This window comes from Coccidioides posadasii, chromosome 2 (assembly GCF_018416015.2).
Source record: "Coccidioides posadasii str. Silveira chromosome 2, complete sequence".
NCBI classification, from domain to species: Eukaryota; Fungi; Ascomycota; class Eurotiomycetes; order Onygenales; family Onygenaceae; genus Coccidioides; species Coccidioides posadasii.
Window position 1 is genome coordinate 1,391,411 of NC_089408.1, and position 23,306 is coordinate 1,414,716.

A 23,306-nucleotide genomic window follows, 5' to 3' on the forward strand; every position below is an offset into this window, starting at 1 on the left:
TACTGAGCACAGTTGGCGGGGTTAAACACGTCCGTGGTGGTCCCTGCACCTGAGACTGACGTTGGCAGAACCTTAAGTTCACGTCCCAACTCCGGCTACTTGTCCCCAGATAATACTGTCCGGGACCAATTCTGATCACATATATATATATATATATATATACGCTTTTCTCGGCTAAAATTACACGGCAGGCCTTCAATGGAGCTGGTCGTCCAATAGCCGTGCAGCCATCGAGTCCCTGACATTCCCGTTAAGCCCTCATGGATCCATTTGACAGTCACCGATAGTTGTCCGTTCCCTCGTGCCCCAGATTATGGACCAAGCGGGCCCTTACCATGAAGCGTCATCGGACGCTGATATCTACGAGCCAAACGAACTTGAGAAGCCGAAACCACGAGCCCTACCCGATGATCTCCCTACGTCTTTGGACGATCGCCGCTCGGTGCCCACATACACCGCAGAGACAGAGATGTATGACGGTTGGCAAGGTGAGTTGCTTCTTTCCTAGTGGCTTCTCTCCATGGGTACGCCTGGAGTTGCGTGCAAAATTCCCCTCCACATCCCGGTTCTGCGAATCTATTTTGTCTGCCGGGTTTGGTTGGAAGGAGACAAACCTGATTTCGCAATTCCATGATGCACCGAGGGCCAGCCGGTTGCTAACTTTTTGTCGACGGTGTTTGTCTGAAACAGGCCAATCTCAATTCCTGACAAGTCCTGTTCCCACGAAGCCATTAACGTTTAACCTCACCCTCAATGACCAGACGCATGACGATGACCTTGGCTTTCGAACGAGCGCCTACCCAGAGAATGGACGCATGGAAGGCAGTGACGCGCGACTAATGGAGATGCTAGCAGCTCAGGCCGCGCACAGAGATGTTGGCATCGCGGGAACTGATGAAGACGACATTGCTGCCGACAAGAAATTGACGGACGAGCAAAAGCGCGATATCCTGCAGAAGACGTTGAACACAGCCGCCAGCAACGGCGACGTCGAGAGGGTGAAGAAACTGCTGAACGGAGAAGCAAGCCGATACGTCGACGTTGATCTACCGGATGAGGAGGGGACGGTGCCGTTGATATATGCCAGCTGCTTCGTATGTCTTTCGCTGTTCTATTTTCTCTTTGCCTGAGTGAACTGAGCGAAAGGGAGGGCTAACGCTGGGTAGGGCCACCACGAGGTTGTCACTGCACTGCTTGAAGCGGGAGCGCAGGTTGATAACCAGGACCGCAATCGGTGGAGCGCATTGATGTGGGCGATGACGAATCGGCATAAGACCATTGCAAAGGTCCTGCTCGACTATGGGGCATCTCCCGAGATCAGATCTTCTTCTGGAGGTACAGCTTTCGATTTCGTGCAGCCTGGGACGGACATCTCGAACTACCTGCAAGAGAACGGCTACAATTTTGGGTCATCTGGTATCAACAACGACTTCTATGACTCTGGTTTCGGTCACGGTAGATTTGAGGAGGAAATGGCTGAAAATGAGATAAAAAGACGAATGATGATGGAAGAAAGCGCAATGAATTTAGAGGTTGACTTGTCTAGCCTGGGCCTTGACGAGAAACTCGACGTAGGTGTTTGCACCCCATATCTCCCTCTATCCTGACCTTCTAACATAATCCTGCAGGCTATGGACGATGAATTGGAAGACCAACAGGAGTTCGTGTGGGACCGGTGTCTTCATGATCAAATGTTTGTTTTCCAGGAGCACGAACTTGACAGGATCTTGGATATTATAATTACCACTATGACACCGCAGCGTTCTCCGTCTCAGAAGCCCATCCCCGCAAACGTCCTATTCCTATGTGCTCGATACGCCCATTACCATGCCAGCCCAGAACTCCTGAGCACGTTGCTCTTGTCGGCAACAGATCGGATCAATGCCGTGGTAGAAAAACATCAGTGGGATATGACCATTTTGGCGTTTTGGATATCTAATGCTACGTTATTACTTCACTACCTGAAGAAGGACGGGGAATTGGTATCGGCAACGGTCGAGTTTCAACTCCATCTCGCAGAACTCATCAATGATATCTTTATCCTGATTATCCGCGATGCAGAGCGGCGCATGGACAAAGTTTTCGATAACGCGATGCTCGAACATGAAACAATTCCGGGATTCGAAGACGTTCATTTTCAAAATGAGTGGAAACTCTTCCGATCTAAATCGAAAGTTAAGCCTGAACCGTTGGAGAAGAGACTGAGACCGCCTTCGCCGAAGCGACGGGCAGAAATCTCTCCGCGAAATATTACCTCTTTGCTCTCCTCGACTCTTTTTGTGCTGGACCTTTACGATGTCCACTCCGTCATCACTGCCCAAATACTTTCTCAGTTGTTCTACTGGCTGGGTGCGGAGCTCTTCAACCGGATTATGACGACGAGGAGATATCTTGCACGCACGAAAGCAATGCAGATAAGGATGAACGTATCTGCACTTGAGGATTGGGCGCGGTTGAACAACCGACAGCCGGAACACTACGAGAACGGATCTACCACCTGCACGGGCGAGAGCACGGTTGAGGCAGCCCGCAAACATCTTGAGCCGGTTGTCGAGTTACTACAGTGGCTGCAGTGTTTCTCGTCGCTGGGTGACGATTTAGACTCCCTGATTGCAACTCTACAGCAACTACCACGCCTGACCCCAATACAGCTCCTTCACGCCGTGAAACTGTATCGGCCAGAGGTGGGCGAGAAGGGGCTTCCGAAGAGCGCGATGAAATATATCACATCTTTGAAGGACGACCCATATCTGCTGTACCGGCCAACATCACCAAAGGCCGAAACAACTCCCACATCACAGGCGACGAATGCCGCCCCTTCGACGCCCACTGTGGCGACTATGCATGGTAAAGATGGCGATTCAGCCGAACCGGCAACGCCCCAGACACCGCAACTGCAACCACCTTCGACCTCACAGCCACAGCAACAGTCTCCATCGCAGGCATCCCCTCAACCGGCGATCTCCGCGTCAGAACGCACATCCCTACTACTTGACCCAGCGATGACCCTTCCCTTTTCTCTTCCGACAAGCACGGATATGCTGATCAGCTACGGAGCCGGGTTTGGAGGGACGAACCGGGACCGGGAAAGAAAGTATATCCCGACCGTTCCCACGGAGTTTCTGGCGAGGTTTGATAGAAGCTGAACGCGGGCCGTGGTTGATAATATCGTGGCGGGAGACCTGGTTTGAATCTGTACACATATTACTCCGTACCACATTTTTTGAGATCCATGTACAGAGCAGCAGATGCTCGATGGAGCGTCCGGCAGACAGCTCAGCACAAAGAAAGATCGGACGATTTACACTGCAGCTCGCATAAACCTGCACTATTTATGAAAAACGATGCACAGGCTTTCAGTACGTAGAAAGATAAGGTTAAAGTTACCGGAAATGTGGTTGGTCCGGACTACGAGGCCCCACCCGCTCGTTCACCCAATCAGCCGGGGGGATGTGGACACCAGCTGCCAGATTGAGCATGGCGGTTTTGGTGGAACGGAGTTTTTTTTTTTTTTTGGCGTGTATGCATGTCGCCCGCATCTTGGTAAAGTTGGCCGGCGGGTGATTTGTGTGATGGATCTGAAAAAAAAAAAAAAAAAAAAAGGTAATTGAAGAGAGACAAGGAGGACTGGAACGAGAGAGGTGGCATTCGGGCGACAAAATCTCGCATGAACTGATTCCGCGTGCAAGTCTTGCCGAGAGTCTTGATCTCTCGCACAGGAGGAACGTTCAGACAGTTGCCGTTGGAGCTGTGTGGCTCTGGCATCAAGGGCCGCCGGATTTTGAGTCTCAGCAGCCGGTACTGTAATTACAAGGGTGGTATTGGCCACACTGTGGTTCGTGGGGGAGGCAGGCCCGCCGATCCCTACCGGATCCAGCCATCGCCTCTCCCCGGTCGCGCCACGCAACGGGCCCCGAAGCGGCCTAGCGCGGGCTCGGTTCGGGCTGGCGGGTCCCTTGTGCTTTCCCGAAAGGGGGAGCGCTGAACCCGACGACGAATCAGGAAACAGCCACCGATTAAGTAAGCGCATACGTCGATGCGGTAGCCGGGGGGGGCTGCTGGGTTTGTACCTGGACATGGGCTCACAGAGAAATTTATTATGTGTCTGGACGTCAAAGGTACCTCTGAGTTGAGTCCAGCGCTGCTGTGTTTGTGCTGCTTCCGGAAGGAATGTTGATGGCCCGAAGCGGGAAGTAGCCTGCAACGCACCGCGTATGGGAAGAGTGCTAATCTCGCTCATCTTCACCTCCATCTCTCTCTCTCTTTTTTTTTTTTTCCCTCTCTTTCTCTCTCTCTCTCTCTCTCCCTCTCACTCTCACTCTCACACTCACTCTCTCTCACCGTCAGCCCTCCTGCTTCAGTGAACACCAGCATACAGACTCATCTCCATCTTTTCCTCCCCCGCGTCCTCAAACGGCCTTGCTAGCCCCAGTGAATCCTAACCAAATTCTCGTTTGATGACTGTCGAATCTTCCTTGCCTCGTTCGCTGGCTCTTATGAAGTTGGCCGGCAGGTCACTTCACCCACTACTCGTCCGTCCCACCGCCTCTTCCACGCCGGCCCATCCTGCTTCATGTTGCTCACTTTGAAACCACCGCTCCTCAACGGCATTTCCCATGAGTCCGTGCCTCGGCCTGCCTCTCCTCCCTATCAGAACCCTCCATCGGCCGCCTCAACTCCTAGAACCTCTAAAATCTCGTCCAAGTACACTGCCAGATACGAACAAATGACGCCGGCCCCCGCATCACACGAACACGCCTCAGAAACTGCCCACAGGAACCTTCCTCCGCCCATGACCATGTCTCTCCCCACGATAAACCAGATGCCGAATTCCGCGGCCCAGCTACATCCGTCGCAGTGGCAACATTCAGAGGAGTCCTTGCGACTGTGGCTTCCGGTAAAGGTTGAAGAGGATCGAAGGAAACAGGAGGAAGAGCGAACGCGTCAAGAGAGTCTTAAGTTGGATCAGCGAAAAATTGAACAGGCCATGTTGAGGGACTCATTACAGGCGGGTGTTCCTCCATATATGATACCCTTGATTTTCACTGGTTTAGGCGGTGGAAATCTGCAGTGGGCGCAACCCTATATATCTCAGATGAGCACAGGGACATCACGGCCTCCCCAGATTCCAATGCAAGGCTACCAGCAACCTGCTCCTCAACAGCAACAAGAAGAATATCATCAGCCACAACATTCGCGACACGGATCCCAAACGGCCCCACCTCAGCCGATCCAGCATCATGCTCCAGTTCAAGGGCAACAGGCAGCTTTAGACGTTCCTCGAGATAATCGAATGATTCCACCTAACCCTTACGCTGCCAACCGCTCCGTCCCTCCCGCGACGGCGAGACCACCTGTGCAGCAAACTCCACCATCCCCAGCCCAGAGCCCATATATCCGAGTTTCTCAGCCTGGTCATTCAAACCCTACCCCTGCGGCACTACCTGCCCAACCAATGACCATACTCTCCCGTATCAACTCGGCTGAAATGCACATTCAGCAACCCCAAATGAACCCTGGTGGAAGGCCACCACCGCCAACCAGCTCGCGGACTTCTCACCCTCAACAGAACGCATCCGTCAAACAGGAATCGCAACAACACGCCCAGGCCTCCCCCTCTATCTACTTCCACCATTGGGTGCCACCTTCTAATCCCAACACGCCGTCTGGCAAGAGCCCGAACATCTCTCCTAATACGGGACATCCAGCCTCGCATCTTCGTTCAGAATATCAACATTCTCCGAGAAAAAGAAAGGCCCAGGGAAGTCATCAACCAGCTCCGCCACCGTCGTCCCACCTATCTGAATCGAGTTCTACGGAGTCCTTGCCTAGTGGGCCGAATCGACCAGGAAGACGTAACACCGGCAACTCACGCCCCGGGAATTCTTCTTTATCTCAGAGCAACGACATGGTAGCGACAAACCACTCTGATCCGGGCAGACCCGGTGGGCAGATGAATGTAAACACATTAGTTAGCAATCATGAAAGGACGACTAGCCGGTCTAGCCATCGAGACGAACCTATCTCCTCTAGTTCAGATCACACCCAGCACGGGCAAATCATCATTCTGGGACGATACCGGACAAGTAGAAACTCGCGAGAAAATTCAATCGCAACGAATGGCAGCGTGGGTAATGAGGCGTCGAGTCACCGCATAGAGGAGAATGCTCCGAAGCAGAATGCCACGGGTCCTCAAAATGGGCACAGTTCGAACCATATATCCTACAGCAATGGATACCATCACGATGTCTCCAACGGGGTTGCTGTTGATTCAGTCCCTGCCGGTGCACTTCCAGCCCGTGTGATGGATGTGAATCATCCACCTGCTCCTCAACCAACAATGGTCCATCAAAACTAAATGCCTGCACTTAAGCTTCCTTGCATCCACTCTCTCCTTTGTTAACTTGCATGGTTTTCGTTTTCCACTCATGCACAGCGCAAAAGATGGGAAAAGCAAAGAATTAAGCATCCCAAAAATGTGATCATCCACATTTCCCCTGCAAGCATATTTTGGATTTTGCATATATTTCCTAGTTTGATACCACTTATAGTTTCTTTTTAGTTTCTTACATTCATTTGTTTTGTGGGTATGGCGTTGCAGATCACTCTCCCAGTGCATTCTCGTAGTTGGATTCCCACCTTTTGACCTTTTTTACCACCCTTTTGGATCTATTATCTTGGTTTGTACGAAGCTAGAGACACACACAGAAGTTCACAGTTTTATCATGGCAATGGCGGGAATAAATCAGTTTAAATGCGCTATCTCTGCAAAAATGCTCGTGACTTGCTTCTCCATTTGAATGTAAGGTCTTTGAGGCATCCAATGCTTCTGTGCGTTTCAATAACCTGGTGGTATAAAGGATTGATTTCAGATATTGCGCACAGTCACATGGCATCATCACCACACCCGGGAAACCCCCAGGTGCCTTTCTTCACCACAGCGGGCAGGGTTGTTCTTCTTTTCTCAAGCAGCGGACGACATTGAAAGGTAGCTATGGCAAAGAATCCCAATTGGATCCAAGCTAACTTTCCACACGTCAACGTTGCTCAACCCGCTACGCGCTTCTGGCAGGCCTTATGTGCTAACAAGCATCGGGATCCAGTCTGTACAAGGACCCTGGAGACGGAGCAGATTGTCTGGGAACTTGGTCCGATTTTTACTGAACGCGAAATGTTTGGCCATGATCTGAACAAAACAAAAAACCAGTCTATGATGTGGGTGCTACCTGCGTTGCAACCCAGGTTGAAGGCCCTAATCCTGGACTCCAAGGCTTACAAAGATAAGAATGCAGTGCGCAACGTGCTTTCGATCTTGGGCCCTAAGGGTTACCCTAACGTTCAACTAACTTCGACTGATTGAAAAGGGATCCTGCGCACACCGGTCGGTGGAAACCGCCTCTGTGAGAATAGGTAGCTGACATAGAATAAGCAGATTGGAGCTCCAATTCTAGCCTTTTCAACTACACTTGAGGACTACTCGTCTTCGATGAGGCCGGGTAGATGCGATAGCGACATGTCTGTCGGCCCTAGGGACTATGTCGACGTTGAAAAATGCACCGATGTGTTGTACAGTACAATAAGGCGTTTAGATGCGAACAGCTCTTCAAACTCTAACGCCGCAAGTTTACACGTGGAATGCAAGGCTCTGGTGGCAGCAACAACATGGGAGTCAAGTTCATTCTCATGAAAAATTGAAAGAACACCTTTGGCCCAGGCCTGGTGGTGTTAACGAACTGACGAATTGAAAGTCCTCCTACAAGTTTGCAAATATCGACGGATATGGCCATTGGTTTCGTTTTCCCGGCTTGGAGGCGTTCACTATGCAAACTTCAAAATATGAGTGCTTTGAAGATAAACGTAGCTAGATCAGCTGTGATCAGGGTCTGTGTAAGTTCAATCTTGTCAGCATTGTTAGTATGTAGCTTACACGTACATTTTCAATAGAATACTGTTCTGGAAAAGAGGAGAGCGATTGACTGTCGAGAAATTCAAACTATTAAAACGTTGAAACACTTTCATAGACAGATGTTAATTGCGTACGGACCGCAAGGCTCTGCCAGCCTGACCCCGAAAAGGAAGTTGACGGCGATGTTGGCTTGAAATTTTACAATTCTTTAATTTTTAACTTTCTTTCTTTCTTTCTTTCTTCTTTTTCCTTTTCCTTTTTTTTTTGCCTGGAAGATCTAGCTCTTCTAAAAGGCCATCTCTCTGGCACAATGACTTGCACTACGAGAGCATACTCGTGAATCTAAAAACCCAAGCAGAGTCCTTAAAATTATTGACTAACAGCCAACCCCTATAGCTCCATTATTTTACCACATCCCGGATCCTTTGTTCTTGGACTACGAGGCAATCTAAAGTTATTGCAGGCCGAGAAGAAAGGGGCAGGGGATAACCCCCTTTTAGACAAGTGCATCATAGTTGCGGCCACTGTTTGATCAAAGTGAAAATTCCCAGTCAATATAGCGGAATCATGTTGACGAATACCGCTATCAGGCTATCGCTTTACGTGTCGTCGTATTTTTTTTGGTCAGTCGGAAGCCAAGTTCCGCGCTCTGCAGTTGGAGATATGAAATGACTGGCAAAAACCAGGGCCCCGTTCGGGTGCGAATCTGGTTCCATTTTCACTTGCCATTTAAGAGCCTGAAGCTGCGGAACATGGCATGATGGTTATGGGAGGTTTTCGACGCCAATTAGGGCTTTTATGGCCAGCAGAATGCATCACACAACACGAAAACTATGAGTCATTGTGAAATCAGAGAGAAACTTATGGAACAACATGCTCAGACTCCACGGGATAGAGCCTTTTTTTGAGCGTCATTGGTTATATGGGGATTACAAGACTTCTGGCAGTTGATTGCTATTGAATGCTAATGAATTGCTTTCAAAGTATGGACGGTCATTGCAAAGAGAAATAGCCACAAGAACAGGGACAGCCAAACATGCTGCAAAAATAAGAGGTATATGGCTCCGCATTGTAATGCTCAACAAGTTTAAGTTCAACATCCTGTACAAAACCAATTCCCGGGAATGCTGGTGATTTGAACCTTGTTCTGGGGGACCAAGTGTAGCCCATATTGCTGCCTCTGCATCGGAGCTAGTGCCATGACTGAGGACTTCCTCACGGCTCTCTGGCTCGGTTCCTCCCAACATTATAGCTGTTGGACGGAGGTGACGCGCCAAGATTTACCGCGTCCTCTTATTCCGGAAATTCTACTCCGTACTGGTAGTTAAAGCAGTACGGAATAGAAATGCACGTAATAGACATAGCTTTGTCCTCCGTACTCCGTACCCAGTACTGGAATTAAGTATCTCACCAATAGTGTTTGCTTCCTAGGATCGTCTCTGCCAGTATTATCCAATTAAACGCCAATAGTAATACCATAAGTAGACCAATGAAAGTGTATCAAATATCAACTAATTATCTGATCCATGACCACAAGGATTGGCATCGAGCAGCTGTCGAAACCGGGCGGCTGTTCTCCCAGAATTTTTTCCGCAAAGCACTGCACCCTGCTAGACGTCCTACCATCGTTTAAACCCCATAGTTATCAAGTATTAAGATGCTCACCTCGCGAAACGAGCTGGAAGAAACTGCCGACAATAAACCTCAGAATGTGAGAGCATGAATCTTGGATACTCTGGACTCCGTATGTATCATAGATTATAAATTAAACGTCTTAAATAATAATAATAATAATAATAAAAGAAAAAGAAAATGAAATAAAAATCTAGGCAGATACAAAAAAAATGTTTTGGTACTTGAAAACTGCAAAGCGTCGCTCGTCTTCAGATGCTTCCTCTTCAGCACAAAAACTGCGCCTCCATGCTCGGGAAAACTGAAGAAAAATAGACTCCAAGAGAGGATGTTCCAAGATAGCAAAAATATGAAAGTCATGATAACGAGGTATCTTATGAAAACAGAGAACAAATAAAAAGGGGGAGGGAAAAAAAAAAAAAAAAAAAAAAAAAAAAAAAAGGAGCCTAAAGAAGTGTCAAGTTAGATCGTGACTTAGTCACGGGGGTATCTTGATGCCACATCATAGATGAGATGAAATGGAACAAAGGCTAGATAGGAACGGGGGACACAAATGGCATCGCGGACAAAATACAGGGACTGACGTTGAAAGGAGAAGACAAAGAAGCCTTTGGTCATATGTCTTGGTGATGAACTAGTGAACCGAACTGCTCTATAGAAAGCACAAGGACGAGAACGAAAAGGAGACAGCGCGTAGGCGTATAGCGTAGATGTATAATCTGAGACAAAAGGGAAACAGGCGACAAATTGTAAATGGGTCCGGGAGAAAAAAAATGGTTTGGTGAAATTCGCGTGCAAGGAGGTTGACAATCGAAACCGCCAAAGCGGACATAAGATCGAAGTAAGGCCGGATATCTCTCTGGATAGAACGATTTGCAAGGCTATATGCCGTACTGGACGAGGCGGCAAAGCCCATCTTAAGCCTTCTTTCGATAGTGCACTTTCCACTCTGCCTTTGCTACACGCATAAACAGCTCGACGTCCTTAATTGGAATCCAACTTGTCAGGACTTTCATCGCATTCTCAAAGTCAGACTCTAGAATGATATCCCGCATGCCGTCAATTAGAGCCGCGGATGTAGCATGCAAAACGTCGAGGCTGCGCCCGAAAGGGGCTGCGATGTCTGCCTGTGGCTGCTGGCTACCGATCGAGCCGCCTTTAGAGTGAGAACTAGTGGCTGGCCTTGAAAGGGCCCCTTCACCAGAGTCCCCAAGAAGCATGAAGACATCCCAGACGCGAAGCTGGGCGGGAAATGGTATAGAGTAATTAAACAATGTTAAATACCAGCGAGTTCCATACGCCGTAGGGGGGATGCCGAGTTCGGTCTAAGTCATTAAGTTAGAAGTCAAAGTCATATAGGTCATAAGGATCCGGCCTAGACTGTCAACGCACCAATTTTTCCGCAACTTCCCCTCCGTCCAGCCACTCCTTTTCGAAATTTCCGAGTGCTTCCATCAACCCGGCAAATCCAGAACGATACAGACGTTCCAGACCCCTAAGTTGCCAAAGCCTAACTAGCATCACGAATGCATTCTCCTCGTCGTAGTATGCAAGTAGGGTGGCAACCAGAGACGCCATTCCCTGAACATAGCCAGTCTCAGGGAAATAGAGCGACATAGCATGAAGAACGCGGAACAATAGCCTTTGGCCACCCCTATAACGTCGACGGAACATGATGTGGCTACTTATCGTGCGCGGGACGTCAATATCGATCTGGAGGTCATCAGGCGACGGCTCGTCCTGTAGCTCATTGAAGCGGCGAATGAGTTCCTCATCCGTCGGGCTGTCTTTCCGCTTCTTGGCACTAGCTGTGAGGAATGCATGCCATGCTGTCGCTCTCCAGCTATCGGGAATACCCTTCCAGGTCCGTTCAATGAGTTTGGGGCTGGTGGTATCGAATTCAAAGGTCATCCCAGAACCGTCCCTGTCCTTCGACGTGAGCTTGGCCATTTTCCTCCACTTGTCCTCCCGTTCCCATTCTTTCTTCTTCATAGCGCGAGCATAGGGAGTGTCGTCGTGGGCCATCTCTCTCTCCACTGATGCCGGAAGCGTCAACATATCGCTGGCTTCATCCATCAGCTTTCGATCCTTGTTATGCGGCAGTTTATTAGTAGCATATCGAAACCTGGAAGCAGTCCTGGTTAGATTTGGGTGGTAAGAACTCTGAGAAGAGGTTGGGCGGTTGGGTTGGTCGGTCGACTTTCGTGAAGGAGAGCGACCGGAGAACGACCTGATGCTGGCAGTCGCCGTGGGAGTCCTTCGTAATGTCCGCTTTCTACGCGGGGAAGCAGAAGCAAGCATCAGACTCGTCGACACGCGTTGAAGCGGCTGGGGTGGATTCGGCTCCGAGCCGTCTCCGGTGTCCCAGCGCGGGATGATAAACCCATATCTGTCTACATCCTCATTCCTAACGTTATTCCAGTCCTCTATGCCCCCCGCTAATTCAGTCTCTTCTCGCTGGATCATACTACCCCGCCGGGATCCGCTCTTCGGAGCGTTTACCGGTTCAGTGAGTAAATTATTATCGGTAGCAGATACTCGATCCCCGTTGTCCTCCAGAGATGATGGCTCTTCCCACAGAACATCTTGATCCTCATTCAACAGCTGTCCAATTTCGGAATCATCAATATCTGCATCACCCATTTCGTACATCAATCTAACTTTGTGAGACAGTATCTCCTCATCGGCGGAGATAGGCCGACTCGAAGTAACACTTGGCCTACAACGCAAGGAATTTGCCGATCTAATGCGCCTTGTGCTTGAAGAACGGGTCGAGCCATTGACGGTGAGTTTCGCCTCCGTGGTATTGGCGGAACCTTCCGGAGTCTGTTCTGGCGGCGCCTGCTTGTTGGGAGCTTGGTCTGGAGTTGACGACTGCAAAGCTTCCATAGTGGCAGTGGTAAGGTCTTCCAACGAGCCAGACGGTATATCCAGCCTTATTCCACGGAACGGCTCGACAGCGGGAAGCGGTGGCACCGTCGGGACTTCAGGTTTCTTCTGCGCCCTCCGACCGCCCCACCGCACACTGCGCTCTGACATCCTCGAACTAGGACGGGGAGGGGCGTCGTTTACCATTATGCTCGGAATTCGCGGGGTGAATTTCAGGCTGGCTATGGAGCGACCGTCGAGCGACGCCCTGGCCCTGCTAAAACTTGTCCGTGGGAGGGCTGTCTTCGGCCTCAGCTTCTCAGTTTCGGCGTGACGGACCGTCAACGTTGGGGATTGCGGGGAGAGATCCGGGTGACTTGAGTTATCGGAGATTGGTTCTCTAGAAGGCATTGAGGGCACTTCGGCTCTGGCAATGGGCGATTCAGCTGCAGCGGACTGTTCTTGTATGACAGTCTTGAGGCTCGAACTGGACTTGCCCTTCCGCAGGCTCGGTGCGGGGGGATCCGCTTCAGCCATCGCAGGTATTTAAAGTCACAGACACGCGCAAAACGGGGCGATGTCAAGAGGACGGCAAGTTTCAGAGTGACAACTCGTTAGGAATTGAAACAATTGCTTGGGGCCAAAATTTACGGGGCGACGTGGGCAATGGGCCTTTTTGCGGGCTGGGATAGTGACGAGCGTTGAGAGAGAGAGAGAGAGAGAAGGGGGGGGGGGGGGGGCGAGACGGAGAGCTGCGTTCTGCTTAAGTCATCAGCAGGAGCTGTGTTAATTGACAGATTTAAGATCCTCATTCCTTTATTATACTGGTAGGGCAAGAGAACTGCCATATGGCGAAAGGGAAAAAGAGAGATGCCATGGTGCCGATCGGCGTTCGCTTGCAACCAAAATGGTCTCCTCGTTCCAAGCCAAAACTGCAATTTAAAAGGGGGCGACAAGCTTTCCAGCCCGTTCGAGTTAGCGCCGACGGCTCCACCAGCCACCCCAAGCCAGCGCTAGCGGGAACCCATGCCGCATCAGGACTAGCTGCCCAGACTCTGGGGAGGTGGTGCAAACATAGCAAACATAGCAAACACCCGCACTTTGCTGTGGCTTGCCGCGTGGCAGCCGGCCGGATGCAGAGCAGAGAGCAGAGAGCAGAGGGCGGAGTGTGTATGGAAATGAGAGCAGAGGGCGGAGTGTTGTATGGAGTGTCTGCAGCTGGGCTCGTTTATCTCTATTGGTTCTAATGTATGTATGTATGTATGTAGCTAAATACACATCTCCGTGGGTGTGTACAGTTACGGCAGGGTACATGGTTACCATGTCTTTTCAGCTCTCAGTTCCCGTTTGCTGCAGCCGCAGCCGCAGCTGCTGCGCGCAATCTCTTCTCCTTCAGGTCCAACAAAGCAGTCAGGTTCCAGGGCGAGTCAAGCATGTCAAAGAAAACCTCCAGCAGTTGGATCCGGTCGCCCTTCTTGAACGCCTCGTCGTTCAGAACCTTGCCAAGCTCCGCGTAGGTCTTGGCCACGTAGGTGGGAGCATTCGGAGCTCCGAAGAACGACAGCATCTTCTGGTAGTCCCATTGCGTCGAAATATCGTTATACTGCTGCATGGGACCGTGGATGAGACGCTCGATCGAGTATCCCGCGTTGTTGACCACAAAGATGGTCGGCTTCAGCCCCTCCCGTATGATCGTTCCAAATTCCTGCACCGTCATCTGCAGACTGCCGTCACCCACGAGCAGAATGACACGTCCCTCGGCGCCCGTTTCTTTCCGGGCCAGCAGCACTCCGAGGAGAGCCGGAACCGTGAAACCGATGCAGCTGTAGTACAGTTGGCTGAAATACTGACAGTTATCTGGCAATTTCAAATCCAAAGATCCAAACTGCGACGTTCCAACTTCCGCAATCACAAAGTCATTGGGCTGGATATATCTGCTTAGTCGATCCCAAAATCGCTTGTGGTCAAGGCCATCAACGCAGGAATCATCAACGTGTGCGGTCTATGGCAGGGGTTAGCATGCCGCATGCTCATTGGCAGATCCTGGAAAAGGGGGGTGGCTGCATACTTCTTTATACGGCTGGCATTTGGGGACCGAGCTGGCCTTGCGCGTCAACGGCTGTTTGTTGAGTCGCTGGACCAGCTTCTTAACCACTGGTCTAAAGTCAAGGCCATCCCACACTCTGTTCCCAACAGAGCAATAACTTGGGTGTAGTTTGATTACTTTATCGCCTGGGAGATTAGTGGAGAATCCGCCGGTGTTTGCCGAGACGGGGAAAGGTCCAACGTGTAATATGATATCGTGTCCCTCTATCTGCGATTGTGCGCTCGATGGATTGGAGACTATACCGCCATACAATCCGGCGAAGCGAGGGTCGGATTCATTTACAATCGACTTGCCCATAGGAGTGATATAAAACTACCAAAAAAAAAAAAAAAGGTCAAATTTGTTAGTAGAAAATTTCACCCCACATTAATGTTCGAGGGCAATAGGAGCCAGCGTACTGGAGCATTAATCTGTTCAATCAACTCCTTGGCGTCACCGACCAACACATGACGTTGTACCAACACATCTATGAGCACACCGGGGCTGGAAGCCTGGTCGATCGCGCGGACAATCTCAGAGACAACCTCATCTTCATGTGCTTCCCTTCCCTCGTTGCGAACTTCCAAGTCAAGAGGAATGGACAATCGGGAGGAATCGGTCATGAGGTCGGGAACATCGATGGGGACGAAGAGATAGACAGGCAGGCGGGTCTTGACACAGGTCTCTATCACGCGATCGATCTGCTCGGGGGCGGTGGCCGGGTCCGTGAGGAATGCAGAGTCCTTTCGTACGGGCTCACTCATCTTCTGATAAGTGGTATGATCCCATTCATCCATCCACAAAGTATGATGTATCTTGACGTGGTTACGCTGCATATCGCGGGAGGTGTTGCCAACGATGTGGATGACAGGGACATATTCGCTATACGCTCCGGCGATACCGTTGATCGCGCTGAGCTCTCCAACACCATAGGTTGTTATGACGGCTCCCGGTATGCCGCGTGTGCGTGCGTAGCCGTCGGCGGCATAGGCGGCGTTGAGTTCGTTGCAGGTGCCCACCCATCGCATGTCAGGGACATTGTAGATGTGGTCAAGGAGATTGAGATTGAAGTCTCCGGGAACACCGAGGATGTGGCGGAGACCGAGCTGGTGCAGACGACGGAATAGATACTCCCCGACGGGAATCTGGCTTTCTTTCGTCATGGCCGGCAGATCTTTCAGATTAATAAGGTACTTTGCTCTCAGGTTTTAAAAGCAGGAAAATAGAGAGAAATAGAGAAAGAGGTGGAGGCGAGTAGCAAAAGAGAGATCAAAAGGAAGGGGAAGAATTTCTGGTCAGGATGAAAAGAAATTCTCCGGGGGTCCTTGTCCCAAAACCACGAGGAGCTTTAAAAACACCCGATCTGCCGCCGCTCGGCCAGTTTGGAACCCCGCACGCTCACTGTCCTGCGTTGTCTGTTTGGGTCCAGTAGCCCGAGCCGAAGCTTGTTTCGGTGATCGGGAGGTGTTCCAGGCCCTGAGAGTCTCCAGGCCAATGGCATGTGCCGAGTGACGGTTGAGGGGTTTCGTATTGGGCGGTTCCCTTTTTTTCCCACTCCCATTCCGATGCTTTCAACCGACGAGAGCGCCCTTCCGCTCTACTACATATCATTCACCGCCGTGCTCTTTTTGCGCAGGAGACGCAACTCTCTGCCCTGTTCCAAGTCGTTTTGCCCCTCGTCGCCCGGAGCTGCCCCGCCAAAAAAAAGACTTGTGTGGCCGCGGCTAATCGCGGTTGGCCCGTACCGCCGGCATTATATAAATCCGAGCAAAATGCCGGCCTTCACGACCCCGACTGTATTGGGGCTTTTGAAAACAACTACAGGGACGTGCCTAGGCATGTGCCGGCCTTGCAACGCTACAGGGGGCTGGGAGAAGTGGAAGTAGTCCGTGAAACTCTCTACTCAAGCTTGTAGCTCCGTAGGCATGTACATACATACATAGTTTGTATCAACTTGGTGGGACGTAGCACCGGTCGACAAACAAGCGATATAACATATGCAGTACGGAGTAGAGACTCCATCAAATCAACCAGATGGACAACGTGGGTAAGATCCACAGTTCCCCCCACCAGTGTCCCAAAGTATCTGGGCTCTTCCCACTGAGACGAAGGTACAATACCAATAGCCTGATGGATGCCAAGCAATCTTCCGGATGGTGGATCAATGGTGTGCTCTCTGGGGAAGAGGGGCAAGACTCTTATCACTCGTAACCGCTCTGGGCGGCAGCACATGTTTGTTCCTTGGAACCTTTTATCCCATACATAGCCGGGGAGCATCTAGCTTTTTCGAAATAAAGCTTGTAAGTCGCCCAATACCTTCGAGAGGCACGAGCCGAGATGAAAAGCATTGAGAATGGGCGGTCAATATTGGACCTTCAATCAGATAAGCCCCGTCGGGGTCAAAAAAAATGCAGAGCATCGGAAGCATATTTTCCTTGGATTCTCCCTCCGCTTTAGAGAAAATATGATTAGAAAAGAGACTCGCAGCATACTTTGGATTCTGCGGGGAAAAAGAGAAAAAAAAAATTTGTTACATGTACCAGCTTCAGCTGGTCTTTCATAGCCAACACTGACATGACCGAATGAGGAATGATATGTGTGACTTCAAGCTATGCAACTTATCCTAGAACATAGATTGACATCAGGCCTTCACTTTTGTATCTGATCAATTTCTGTCGACTCTAAGCGCTGCTTCCGCCCAATCACACACCGGTGATGGTCACGGAGGGGCCAATTGCATCACCCGGAGGATGGTCTTGCGGATCTTCTAACCACAGTTTAACCTGAGGCCGAAGAGGCCGCAGGTGACAGTTGTGGTGTCTTGTTTCCTCATGATATGTCTTTTGTGAGTTTTGCCAGTGCATTGACATGGACTTGGTATTAAGGTAGATTTGTACTGTTTAAGGTATCATTTGGATTAGCAAGTTCACATGTCAAGCGGACTATAGAGACTTTCTAGCACGGTTTTGCTGCTCTGAAAAAGGCTCGTAGTGGCTGACGACCTGGATGAAGATGCTACCAGCCAGGGCCGGTTGCGGAGCAAAGGAGAGGATCTGCTCAGAAGCCGTCAGATGCGGATGGTGGGTGGTCATCCTCGTACTGAAGCATGATCTTCAAAAAAGACCTTTTACCCGAATGGATAGAGGAAGCAATGTTGATGGAAAGGCGAGAAAAACCCTCTATTTAAAGTTGCAGAGCGCCAAGAGAGCTAAACCTTTTATGGTTAGATTTATCTTTGGTCGGCTCGGATTATTAAAATTCCGTCGTAACCTGAGGTCAAAAAGAAGTCTCGCTCTGTTCTCGCTTCTCAAGTTCGGTGAACTGAGGTAACTATGAGAGGCAAAGAAGATGGAAAGGCTTCACTCTTGTTCAGTTCGATGGTTATATTCTAATTCCGCTGGAGATGTAGGAAGGTTGCGCCATGTAATTCTATGATATGTGAAATACTGATACGGAGTGGTTTATGGGTTTATTTGTTTCAGCTGCTGAACCCTTGCTTGTGGTGATAAGTGAGATGTCAGAACTATTTGAACTATGTCTATTCTGAAACCCTTCTGGGTTGATTCAAGTGTCCTGAGTACTATGTGGGTTCCCGGCTATCGGCTTTGCCGCCATGGGAGCTTTGGATATTGTTTACTAAATGCCCCTGCGCTGGCGCATTATATATTTACAACGAGTCTGGTACTGAGTCAATTAGCGCACGAACCAGTAAAATATATTCAATTATGGCCCGTAGTCATAGATGAACGAACGAAAGCCAAAGAGAGAATAGATGTAATGCAACCATCTGGTGCGGTTGGTGATCGGAAACCTCTATCGAGGCGCAACTGGCTCCGGGGGAAGGATTTCAATCTGGCGGACAAGAAAGCTCTTTTCATCCGTAAATTGGTCATCATCAGTTCGGTCCTCGAGGAATTTGGGGAGGAATTTAAGGAGCCGATCACGGTTGTTGATCAGAATCCGTTGCACCGCAACAGACTTGTTTGGATTTGCTACAAAGACCTGCAAGAGTTCAGATGAGGTCAACGGCCCATTTAGTAGGAAGTGTAGTCTTACCTTGAATATGTGGAAACCTTCATACTGGACCATTTTGCGGTCGTCTTTGAGCAAATTCATGCATAGTTTTAGGTGTTCACCGCTGTCTACGTATGTCGTCATAACACCGTAGTTCGCTCGGTCGAGGAGAAGCTCGCCTAACAGTTTGATGCTCTGACGCTTGGTCACGTAGGAATCTGAGAGGACGAGAACGTTGTTATATGTAGAAAAGAAAAGATCGAAATTGGTTGCAAGGTAGCCAGCCACTAAAGCTTTGTGCCTCGTCAAAATCTCCTATTATCGACAGATTAGCAGAATTGCTCGAAAGCATCATACCGAAAGGAGATTTTCAGCTAGCAACATACACGAAAAGTTGTAAACGCATCGGCGCTAACTTCAAAACTGCTCTCGTTTATCCAGTGAAAGAAATTCCAAAATACTCCTGCCCCTGTTTGTACTGTCCCAGGTTGAACCTCGTTCAGCCTGATCGCAGGTTCCTCGTCTTTGGACTGGTCATATAGGACAATCCCCGTCACCACTTCAAACTTTAAGGCTTCCCTCAGGATAGTCCCACAAGGCGTTGAACTTCTACTGTTTTCGTAGCCGTGACATAACTGAATAAGAATTTCCGGTCGTTTATTTACAATATAAGATATGACGGGGGGATCTGTCGAGGTGATATTGGGTGGTCGGAAACGAAGGAGGTGGGAAAATATTGTCTGGGTATCTTTTCTGGCCTCAAAGGGAAGATGCTGGATGCTTCGGGCCAACTCGTAGAGGAGGTCATCAAGGATGAAAGCCTGTATTAGCTGATGCACTTGATCTGGAAGGCTATCAACTTCTGCAACCAGCGAATTGTTAGTGACCGAGCATTCTGGCATCTGTTTCTCACAAGACGGAACACATTACCCTGTGTTCCCTGGACCATCAACTTTATCTGTGCCAAATGTTTTGCTAAATCTTCCTCGATCTAATAGCCAAATTAGAGTGCTTGAGGAGTTTTGACTTGGTCCGCGAGTTTACCTTGGGGGACCCGGGTGCCTGCCACAAGCGTGCCAGCAGGTCCTTCAATGTCTTCGCAATCTCTGCGGGTTGCCGAGACTTGTTGCGGCTGAATAGGAACGCCATCGAGGAGGGTTGCAACCTGTTGAGTATACTGGCACAAGCGCACGAACTTCGGTTGCAGGCCCGGAGCGGGGATCAACATAGAGCTCAAGTCGGATATCTAGAACGGAGGCATGTAGCATGTCTTTGGTCTATGGATTTCAGGAAGCCAGCCTCGTGCAAAGGGCATTCTTAGAGTTAACGTCCAATTGATGGATGGAGTCCACGACCGTAACCCCCGTGGTGGTGGGCTGACGGAGCAGCTAAACAAAGGGCGGCTAGGCGCGAGCGGCTGGACGTTATCCCCCTTTTGGTGGGGTCGAGAGCCTGCGCTTCTGCCCCACCACTCCGTTCGGTGAAGGTAAAAAAGGTAGAAGGTCGCGAGCCGCAGAAATTTTTCAGAAGAGAAACCGACTAGCCTGAACACCCAAGTCCAACGATCTTTCAGCTTTACGCGACTGGAATATAGACGAATATCTGTCTTGTTTTGACTATGACGGACTCCGAACTTCCTGCTCGGCCTCGCGAGGCCGTCGACGATGTCGAAGATAGCTCCAGTGAATCGAGTCCCAGCGAATGTCTAGATCTCACAAAGGACGATGGATGGGAGGATGTTGAGCCTGATGAAGAAGTCAATCCTGTCGTTGACCTCTTTAGCGACAAGGTCTTTCCAGACACCCGGTCAATGCTTCAACACTGCAAAGAAAATTTCAACTTCGACCTTGTTAAGGTGCAGAAGGAGCTTGGTGTGTAGCTCCAATAGCTGGAATGGAATATCGTCGCGAAAGGCTATGGCTGACGCAGATCCTACAATTTCAGGCCTAGATTTCCTTGGGAGCATAAAGCTCGTCAATTATATCCGGTCGGAAGTCCAATCGGGGAATACCAAGCCGGATGTATCGTCCAATGCCCCATTTGAGGATGACAAGTACCTTAAGCCAGTGCTGGAAGATGACGCGCTTCTATATACTCTAGAGGATATATCGGATGGCGACGAAGACCTTGGTCAACAGGCCGCGAATCCTACCTCTAGAATAAGGGATCTTGAAGAAGAGCTCAGTCGCCTTCGGGAAGAGTTCGTTGAATACAAGAATATGGTGCAGAGATCGCTCAGCAAACAGCTTGGGAGCGAAGTCGAAAACGGCTCGCAGATCCCTCCGAACCAGAGTCAAAACGAGCACGTTACCGAGACAAGGAGATATAAGGATGCAGAAGCTGGGTACTTCACTTCTTATGCCTATAACAGTATGGATACCCTCTCCTTAAATATTATCTACCAAAAGCTGTTGACAAACTACTTTTTCATAGCGATACATGAATCGATGTTAAAGGATACTGTTCGAACTGATTCTTACCGCGATTTCATTTACGATAATAAAAGTATCTTTAAGGATAAAGTCGTACTGGATGTGGGCTGCGGATCTGGGATCTTGTCTATGTTTTGTGCAAAGGCCGGAGCAAAGATGGTTATAGCCGTTGACAATTCAGATATCATCGACAAAGCACGCCAAATCGTGTATGAGAATGGATTCGGCGACGTGATCAAGTACGTTACCCCTAAAGCGCTTCCGAGACTGTTATGATTTAACCCTTCAATATTGTAGGTGTATCCGGGGTAAAATTGAGGAAGTAGTCTTGCCTGTAAAGCAAGTTGACGTTATAGTCTCGGAGTGGATGGGATACTGTCTCCTATTTGAGGCGATGCTCGACTCAGTGCTCTTTGCCCGAGATCGCTATCTCGCACATGGAGGACTAATGGTGCCTTCACATGCGACGCTTCGGATAGCACCCATTGCAGATTCCGATTTCATTGATGAGCATATATCATTCTGGAATTCAGTTTATGGATTCAAGATGTCAGGCATGCTTGAGAACGTCTATGATGAGGTTCTCATCCAAACAATCAGCCCTTCTGCAATGGTTGCAGATTCTGCTTTATTTTTGTCTCTCCCTTTGCACACTATTACAGTTGAAGAGCTCACGTTTGTCAAAGAGTTCAAAGTTGCTATAACAAAAGATGCCGACACCTTGGATGGTTGGCTTGTTTGGTTTGACATGTTTTTTATGCCTTCTTGTGAAAGCAAGCTTGCAGATAATGCCACTCCAGGCGAGATGAAGAAGTCGGGCTATGTGGCCTTTACAACTGGCCCTGATGGAAAAGAAACCCATTGGCAGCAAGGGGTGTTTTTGATAAACCGTGGAAAACACCAAGAGCGTCCATTGAAAAAAGGTCAAGTGATTAAGGGAAAAATTGGATACAAAAAGAAGGAAGAGCAGTCGCGTTTACTGGATATCGACATCGAATGGGCAGTTGATGAAGAGCCTCCGGTTCACCAGGAATGGGCATTGCAGTGAGCTTGCCAGTTCCCAAGCATTCGAAATTTTCGCTTTTGATGCGATATGGGAAATGATTCAACATGTTCAGCATAAAGGTGATGGTCAAATAGATATAAAAAATCGCTGTTATAGAATACAAAAGTATGGGTTATCCCTTTCGATCAGATCACTGACCAACTGCACAATTTTGTTGCTCACACATCCATATAGGGGGCGGGTAGCTCCCAATGTCAGTATCTCACCGTCTCACTCTACTATTATCCTTCTCATGGTGGTTTGAGCGCCTATCATTGCGATGATCTGAATCATGCCCTGGATTTGGACGATCCGTTTCCCTGTGAGACCTATGGGGGCGGCGTTTTCTCTTATGTTTCTGCTCATCAACTGGATCCTCATCCAATTTAAAATCCTCCAGGCTGTTATACGAGCGAGATCTTCGGCGACGACGTCGCCTCGATTCCTTCTCCGCCCGTTTCAAAGCTTTAAGTTCCTTCTTTCTTTCTTCTTCCCATTCCTTTCGTTCTTTCTCAACATCACGGAGCTGGCGGACGCCCATTTTCATCGCTGCTAAAGGGTCATTTGCGTCTATTCTCATCTTCTCGCGTTCTCGCCTGCCGGGGTCCTCAGTACCCCAGACATCCTTGGCAGGAATATCTTGTGTCCGCGTGGCAAGGTCCAGCTGTGAGGTAGAATACCATGGGGCTTCCATCCCCTGCTTGTATCCCGCAGCATTTGAAAAGCGCATTGTATACTGATCCTCGTACTCTCGCTTGGCCTTAGTTGCTTCTGCCTCGGCCTCGTCGTTCTTTCCAGGCCGCTCATCGGCTTTGCGCGGAAACAAACTGATATGTCCAGAAGAATCAACGAGCGGTGCGTTACTCGTCGGCTTGCGCGAGGTAATTTCGCGACTCGACCCAGCTCTCAGAAGCACATCTTCCCTAGCGAGCCGAATGTCTCGGTCGGTATCATCTTCTCCTGCTAGACGCCGCCGCTTGCGGTGTCTAACTTCGGTAGGTGCCCTTGTGGCCGCGATATCTCGGGAAAAATCCTGTTGTGATAGAGGAGAGGTCGGGCGCTGGTTGCGCAGGAAATCAATTCGCCTTTCGGCAACAACTTCTTGCTCGCGCCTCTCATTCTCTTCCTCTCGATCTTTGGCCAGCGCCTCATCCCGCCGAACCCTTGCGATATTTTCTCTGTTGTAGACATTCCATGATTTCTTTCCGAGTAAGTGCCTTATTATACTAGTCAGCAAGAGTCGTCACTCTAAATGCGGAGCAATATGGACTACATACAGAGGCATGGTCTCGAAGGGTCCACCAGGTTCGAGCACATCGCGTC

General features: G+C 49.6%; 8 protein-coding genes across 8 annotated transcripts; 4 read left to right on the forward strand and 4 right to left on the reverse strand.

Annotated features, from left to right (window-relative positions):
* Positions 1–205: 205 nt before the first annotated feature.
* Positions 206–3,347, forward strand: D8B26_002971 (uncharacterized protein). Its single transcript, XM_003068733.2, has 4 exons — positions 206–488; positions 691–1,094; positions 1,167–1,571; positions 1,629–3,347. The coding sequence occupies exons 1-4, from the start codon at positions 314–316 to the stop codon at positions 3,144–3,146; spliced, it is 2,502 nt and encodes an 833-aa protein (XP_003068779.2). The 5' UTR covers positions 206–313; the 3' UTR covers positions 3,147–3,347.
* A 1,226-nt stretch (positions 3,348–4,573) lies between these two features.
* D8B26_002972 (uncharacterized protein) lies at positions 4,574–6,358 on the forward strand (the record flags this gene model as incomplete). The annotated part of the gene is made up of 1 exon (XM_003068732.2): positions 4,574–6,358. One exon carries the CDS (start codon positions 4,574–4,576, stop codon positions 6,356–6,358), a length of 1,785 nt encoding a protein of 594 aa, XP_003068778.1.
* A 465-nt stretch (positions 6,359–6,823) lies between these two features.
* Positions 6,824–7,360, forward strand: D8B26_002973 (uncharacterized protein; the record flags this gene model as incomplete). The annotated part of the gene is made up of 2 exons (XM_066124006.1): positions 6,824–6,949; positions 7,073–7,360. 2 exons carry the CDS (start codon positions 6,824–6,826, stop codon positions 7,358–7,360), a joined length of 414 nt encoding a protein of 137 aa, XP_065980081.1.
* A 3,095-nt stretch (positions 7,361–10,455) lies between these two features.
* D8B26_002974 (uncharacterized protein) lies at positions 10,456–13,128 on the reverse strand (the record flags this gene model as incomplete). Its single annotated transcript, XM_003068731.2, has 2 exons — positions 10,931–13,128; positions 10,456–10,863 (listed from the first exon to the last, which is right to left on the reverse strand). Exons 1-2 carry the CDS (start codon positions 12,941–12,943, stop codon positions 10,456–10,458), a joined length of 2,421 nt encoding a protein of 806 aa, XP_003068777.1. The 5' UTR covers positions 12,944–13,128.
* A 405-nt stretch (positions 13,129–13,533) lies between these two features.
* D8B26_002975 (uncharacterized protein) lies at positions 13,534–15,655 on the reverse strand (the record flags this gene model as incomplete). The annotated part of the gene is made up of 3 exons (XM_003068730.2): positions 13,534–14,408; positions 14,475–14,825; positions 14,912–15,655. The coding sequence occupies 3 exons, from the start codon at positions 15,653–15,655 to the stop codon at positions 13,743–13,745; spliced, it is 1,761 nt and encodes a 586-aa protein (XP_003068776.1). The 3' UTR covers positions 13,534–13,742.
* Positions 15,656–18,028: 2,373 nt separating this feature from the next.
* D8B26_002976 (uncharacterized protein) lies at positions 18,029–19,874 on the reverse strand. Its single transcript, XM_003068729.2, has 5 exons — positions 19,551–19,874; positions 19,437–19,497; positions 18,893–19,368; positions 18,549–18,821; positions 18,029–18,494 (listed from the first exon to the last, which is right to left on the reverse strand). Exons 1-5 carry the CDS (start codon positions 19,653–19,655, stop codon positions 18,306–18,308), a joined length of 1,104 nt encoding a protein of 367 aa, XP_003068775.1. The 5' UTR covers positions 19,656–19,874; the 3' UTR covers positions 18,029–18,305.
* Positions 19,875–20,124: 250 nt separating this feature from the next.
* D8B26_002977 (S-adenosylmethionine-dependent methyltransferase superfamily domain-containing protein) lies at positions 20,125–22,073 on the forward strand (the record flags this gene model as incomplete). Its single annotated transcript, XM_003068728.2, has 4 exons — positions 20,125–20,377; positions 20,451–20,876; positions 20,940–21,177; positions 21,236–22,073. The coding sequence occupies 4 exons, from the start codon at positions 20,125–20,127 to the stop codon at positions 21,984–21,986; spliced, it is 1,668 nt and encodes a 555-aa protein (XP_003068774.2). The 3' UTR covers positions 21,987–22,073.
* Positions 22,063–23,268, reverse strand: D8B26_002978 (uncharacterized protein; the record flags this gene model as incomplete). The annotated part of the gene is made up of 2 exons (XM_066124007.1): positions 22,063–23,200; positions 23,261–23,268. The coding sequence occupies 2 exons, from the start codon at positions 23,266–23,268 to the stop codon at positions 22,207–22,209; spliced, it is 1,002 nt and encodes a 333-aa protein (XP_065980082.1). The 3' UTR covers positions 22,063–22,206.
* Between the last annotated feature and the right edge of the window lie 38 nt (positions 23,269–23,306).